Here is a 6,668-nt window from a genome sequence, read left to right as displayed (position 1 = left end):
CGGAGAGGATTAAGGGATATGTCGGCTAGGGTTTCCTCAGAGAAGAAGAGAGTAGAGAGTATTAAGGGGTGGCTGAAGTATGAGAATGGGATTAGTGTTTGGGGTGAGGGGATATAAGGAAAGGTAGGGATTTATTGTGGGCCGTTGATCATTTGAGATCAACGGCCAGGATCAAACAGGTAATGGGGCGGGTCGTTTAAATGGGGCGCGACTAGATTCATTAAAAGAGATGCTTGGTTTGGTCTATGGGGGTATTGGGGTAATAACTTGGGTCAAATTTGTTCCGAAATTAGCCCTATATTGGGGCTATAAATTAAATATACAAAACACATTAAAAATAAATTATAAAAATGACTAGTGAATAATAAAAAAATTATTTATGCAGTAACATACTTGAAAATAATAGCTTAACATTATAAGAGTATAAGAAATATTATTTTAGCATAATAATATAATAAGTACAATTATGTATAGAATATAGGCCGTTATTGCAAAATTATGTAAATAGCTTTAGAAATACAAATATAATTGTATAAAATAAAGTAAAATATAATAAAACATATACGTGAGTTCAAATAAGTCATCACAACAATATCTTAAAGGGGTAATTAATACATATTCAAATAATTTAAATGCAAGAAATCAATTTTTAAGCTTTAAAAATTATGAACAATTATAGACAAATACTTCTATGATTCTTGTAAATTGGCGATGATGCAGGAATGATATTTTAAAAGTATATATGATATTTATAAAAATATGAGGGTAAAATTGGGTATCAATAGCTTTCCCTCTTTATCCGGGAATGATGAAAGAGTTGTCTGATAAAGAAAATAATAACCAATTTTGTCCGAAGTGACTGAAGAATGATGTGTTTTAAAAAAAACAAAATGGGGGCCGAACCCTGGCTCTTGAGTTGCCTACATATCCCTGCTGTTATGGGAATCAGGTCGTGTGTAGTTCTGGATCCAACGACGAACGAAATCGATGGAGTTGTTATAAGTGTGGCCGTGTGTTTCGAAAAAGGATCTTTTGAGTAGGATAGTATCGTGAATAACAGATAAATTCAAGTAGGGCTATGAATGCAAATTGAACGTACGGATGTACAAGGAAGATATTTGAACGGTTAAAGAACAAAGGGTAATCAATTGCTGATTAGCGGTTACGTTTGAGGTGATCGAAGGATGTGAATGTTGTGAACGGAAACCGGGCGAGAATTGCTCCTGTTTGTAGAACGGTTACCTCCTTAGGTACCTGCAAAACTTAGAACACGATGCACGCAAATATATATGGGTTATTGCGAAAATTTAAACAAGATGGAAATTCCTTTCGGACCATGAGAGTTGTCTTTGGACGATGAGGATGATGTCTTTAGGCTATGACGTCCTAGGCCATGAAGCATATGATAAAGGATTCGCATGCCATGAAATGGTGTCCTCGGGCCATGAGGATGGTTCCTTTGGACTATGATGCCTTTGAATAATGATATGCAATTTCAATAGATCCTTTGGCCATGGCATGATGTCTTCAGGCTATGAGGATGATGCAAGGTGAGGGCAGTATTTAGCCCTATGCAAGGATTAAAGACAATACTTAGTCTCATGCAAAGAAAGGCAGTGCTTAGCCTTATGCAATAATAGAGGCAGTGCTTAGCCACAGGCGAGGAATGAAAACAATGCTTAATCTCATGCAAAGAAAGACAACGTTTATCCTTATGCGAAGATGAGGGCAATGCTTAGCCCTATGCAAGAAAAGCAATGACTAAATGCGAGAGGGCAAAGTATTTCTTATCTTGACGCGTTTGCGTTTGCCGACTTTTGTCGATGTGAAGATAGTGATCTTGTTGTGTGTGTATTTGCAGACGTTCTTGTTATATCCATTGTTCTTGTATCTAAAGAAAAATTGTGAGTTTGGAGGGGGAAGGTTGGTTCGTGCTCTCGATTTCTTGCTTTGCCTTTGCTCTTGTCTTGAGGTCCTGTCTGAGTCACACCCTAGTAACGTCTGGTTACTATAAAAAATGAAATTTTGAAAAAGAAGCATGATAAATTGTTTATATAAAATTTAGTTGTTTGAAATATGTGATAATGCATGAGAGAGAATAATTTTGTCGAATTGATAATTATGACACGCTTTTGAGACATTGCAACCTCCTTAACTCAAAATTTTGAGGATTCTCCTCAAAATTCTGCCCTAGTTTAAATGCATACTTCTGGCGACACATTCCTTGATGAATTCTACATACGATGATATCGGGAAAACTTGAGATCTTGCCCTAGTTTCTGACCATAGGGAAAATGAAGATTTTATTATGATATCACCGAACCCACATGGCTGACTACGTATCCCCTCTTAAATGGGAATCAGGTCAAGCGTAGTTCAGGTTACATCAAATAGAAAGTGAAAACATAGTCTCAAACATAGTATCTCTTGACCGCATCCAAATTTTTATGTTTTGGCCAAATCTCTCCATCCATCTTTATGAGTATAAGTGCTTCTCCTATTAGTACTCGGTGAACCATGTAAGGGCCTTGCCAATTAGGTGAGAATTTCCCCTTTGGTTCATCTTGATGTAGGAAGATTCATTTCAACACTAATTGCCCTGGAGTAAATTGCCTTGACCTAACCTTTTTATTGAAGGCTCTTGCCATTCTGTTCTAGTAGAGTTGACCGTGACACACTGCGTTCATTCTTTTACCATCAATGAGAGCTAGTTGTTTATCCTGGTTCCGTACCCATTCCGCGTCGCTGAGCCTGGCCTATTGTATTATCCTTAATGAAGGAATTTCCACTTCGATAGGGATAACGGCCTTGGTACCATAGACCAGAGTAGGTAGGGGGTTGCCCCGTGGACGTGCGAACAGTGGTGCGATACTCGAGCAAAGAAAATGGAATCTTTTCGTACCATTGCTTGTATTTGTCCACCATTTTCCTTAATATTTTCTTAATGTTCTTGTTGGCTACCTCTACAGCTCTATTCATTTGCGGCCTGTATGCTGTAGAGTTTTGATGCTTAATCTTGAATGTTTCACACATAGCTTTCATCAGGCCGCTATTAAGATTGGCGGCGTTGTTCGTAATGATTGCCTCAGGTACTCCAAATTGACAAACAATGCGGTCCCAAACAAAATCTGCTACGATCTTAGTTACAGCCTTATAGGATACAACTTCAACCCATTTTGTGAAGTAGTCTATAGCCACCAAAATGAACCTATGTCCGTTTGAAGCAACGAGTTTGATTGGTCTGATAACATCCATGCCCCAAGCAGAGAAAAGCCAGGGTGAACTAGTTACATTGAGTTCGTTGGGCGGTACTCATATCATATCAACATATATCTAGCATTGGTGACACTTTTGAACATATTTGATTCAGTCTGTTTCCATAGTCATCCAAAACTACCCTGCTCATAATATCTTCTAGGCCAAAACAAAAACGTTCATGTGGGGTCTGCAAGTTCCGGCATGTATTTCTTTGAGCAATCTAGATGCCTCCTTGGTATCGACATATCGCAATAATCCCAAGTCGGGAGTTCTTCTATATGAAGTTCCTATGCTTTGAAAGAAATGATTGGCCAATCTTTGGAGCGTGCACTTTTGAGTGTGTGTAGCATTCTCTAGATATTCTCCCTTTTCCAAGTATTCCTTGATGTCATGGAACCACAGATTTCCGTCAAACTCTTCTTCAACATGAGCACAATAAGCTGGCTGATTAGGAATTCTAATTGTGATAGGATCGATGAAATGCTTGTCTGGATGTTGTATCATGGAAGACAAGATGGCTAATGCATCTGCAAACTCATTTTAAATCCTTGGAACATGTTTAAACTCTATCTTTGTGAGTCTCTTGATCAAATCTTTTACATAATGAAAGTACGGTAATATTTTGGTGTTCTTAGTAGCCCATTCTTCTAGAACCTGGTGCACCAATAGATCAGAATCTTCGATTACTAGCAACTCCTGAATGTTTATGTCGATAGCCACCCTGAGTCCCAAGATGCAGGCTTCGTATTCTGCCATATTGTTGGTTTATGGGAACCTGAGTTTTGTGGATATCGAGTAATGTTGACCGGTTTATGATACTAAGACAACTCTGATTCCCACTCCCTTAAAGTTTGCTGCTCCGTTGAAGAACATCCTCCAACCATCATATGCTTTGGTAATATTTTCTCCTATAAATGATACCTCTTCATCTAGAAAATATGTCTTCAGTAGTTCGTATTCTCTGTTTATAGGATGTTCTGCCAAGTGATCATCTGATGCTTGCCCTTTGACTGCCTTCTCAGTTACATAGATGATGTCGAACTCACTCACCAATATCTGCCACTTTGCTAACTTACTGGTAGACATGGGTTTCTGAAAGATGTATTTTAGTGGATCCATCCTTGATATGAGATATGTAGTGTATGCGCAGAAATAATATCTCAACTTCTGGGCTATCCATGTCAAAGCACAACAGGTGCATTCTAACAAAGAGTACCGGCTTCGTAAGGCGTGAACTTCTTGCTCAGATAATATATCGCCTCCTCCTTCCTTCTAGTTTCATCATGTTATCCTAGAACATAGCCAAAGGCCCCATCCATCATAGACAGATAAAGCAGCAGAGGTCTTCCTGGTTCTGGCAGGACCAACACTGGCGGTTTAGATAAATACTCCTTGACTTTGTCGAAGGCTTTCTGGCATTCTTCAGTCCTGCTTGTTGCAACATCTTTCCTCGGCATTTTGAAGATTGGCTCACATATCATCGTTGATTGTTCTATAAAACGGCTGATATAATTGAGGCTCCCTAGAAAACCCATCATATCTTTCTTATTCTTTTACGATGGCAAGTCCTGGACAACTTTTATTTTTTGACGGGTCCAGCTCAATACCTCGGCGGCTGTCGATGAAACCTAACAATTTTATAGCAGGGACTCCGTAGGCACATTTTGCAGGGTTCAACTTCAAGTTGTATTTTCGAAGCCGATCAAAAACTTTCTTCAGGTCTACTATTTGATCCGAACTCCTTTTAGATTTGATGATAGCATAATCTACGTAGACCTCTATTTCCTTGTGTATCATGTCGTGGAAGATAGTCATCATGGACGGCATGTAGGTGGCCCAGCATTCTTCAAACCAAACAGCATCATTTTGTAACAATATATTCCCCATGGTGTGACAAAGGCGGTCTTTTCGACATCCTCTTCATCCATCCAAATGTGATGGTATCCTGCGAAGCAATCCACAAAGGATTGGAGTTCATGCTTAGTGCAGTTGTCAATTAGTATATGTATGTTAGGTAGTGGGAAATCATCCTTAGGACTTGCTCTGTTCAGATCTCGATAATCAACACATATTCTAACTTTCTTATCTTTCTTTGGAACCGGAACAATGTTGGCTAACCAGGTCTGGTATTCAACCACTCGGAGAATCCTGGCTTTAATTTGTTTGGTGACCTCCTCTTTTATCTTCAAACTCATATCCGTCTTGAACTTTATGAGCTTCCGATTTATCGGTGGACACATGTGATTGGTAGGTAGCTTGTAAGCTGCTATGGATGTGCTCAACCCAGTCATATAGTTGTAGGACCATGCGAAAATATCCTCATATTCTTTTAGAAACATGATATAGTCTTCCCTCTCTGTCGGTGATAGATCGATGCTTATGCGAGTTTCCTTGACTGTTTCGGAATCCCCTGAGTTAACGGCCTCAGTTTCTTCCAAATTAGACGTCGGTTTGTTTTCAAAATTCTCTACTTATTTGATAATTTCCTCAAGTATTACAACATCTTCCAAATCTTCCGAATCACTGTCCTTATATTGCGTTATCTCATTACATGTCACAATCCTAGGTTCATCAGGATAAGTAATAATTATGCTGAAAAGAATGTAGAAAGATAATAATAAATATGAAGAGCAATGATGAATTAATAAGACATTAAAATGTCAACAAGTACGACTCAATGGCAATACTAGGCAAGCCGAATATCACAAATAATCACGCATCTTTAAATTGAAAACATAACGAAATAAGCTTAATAGTGAAAATCACATAAATAACTGATAAGAAAATACCGCGACTCAATACAAATTCCCTCAAAATCCGGTATCACTGCTAAAAAGAACTGTCTAGAAGGATAGAAAAATGCAAATAAACTAAAAAGAAGGAGAGTTGAGGTCTGTGGACCCCAAGACAGCTACCTCAATAGTCTCCAAGCAGATGAAGCTCCACAACAAGCAACCGCCATGTCAGAAGTACCTGGATCTGCCTACGAAGTGCGGAGCATAGTATGAGTACAACCGATCCAATATACTCAATAAGTAACAGGACTAACCTTGGGCTGAATGTAGTGACAAGCTTAGATAGGTACAGTCTAAGTCCAGATTTATAACAGTACAGATATGACAGGAAGAATGACGGTAATATCTCAGAGAGAACTCATAATCAGTTTATACATAGTACAGAAATGTAGACATGCTTTCATGTTTAACAGTTTAAGCTCAACACGGATAAAATATGCCAAGTATGACTGATATGAGGAATGTTACATCTATATATCTAAATGTCAAATGTGTATGTCACATGTAATGCATCAGAATGATAACCTCACATAATCATGCTCTGAGAGAACTCAATCTGACTGTCTCAACTCATACTCAGTCACTCAGCATTGTGCGGTACCTGCACTCACTGCT

General features: G+C 38.6%; 1 protein-coding gene across 1 annotated transcript; it reads right to left on the bottom strand.

Annotated features, from left to right (window-relative positions):
• Positions 1-2,715: 2,715 nt before the first annotated feature.
• Positions 2,716-4,377, bottom strand: LOC104118765 (uncharacterized). The gene is made up of 3 exons (XM_070175833.1): positions 4,140-4,377; positions 3,590-3,785; positions 2,716-3,241 (listed from the first exon to the last, which is right to left on the bottom strand). Exons 1-3 carry the CDS (start codon positions 4,375-4,377, stop codon positions 2,716-2,718), a joined length of 960 nt encoding a protein of 319 aa, XP_070031934.1.
• Positions 4,378-6,668: the final 2,291 nt, after the last annotated feature.

Source organism: Nicotiana tomentosiformis, chromosome 5 (assembly GCF_000390325.3).
Source record: "Nicotiana tomentosiformis chromosome 5, ASM39032v3, whole genome shotgun sequence".
Lineage (NCBI taxonomy): Eukaryota > Viridiplantae > Streptophyta > Magnoliopsida > Solanales > Solanaceae > Nicotiana > Nicotiana tomentosiformis.
This window is presented reverse-complemented; position numbering and strand designations above follow the sequence as displayed.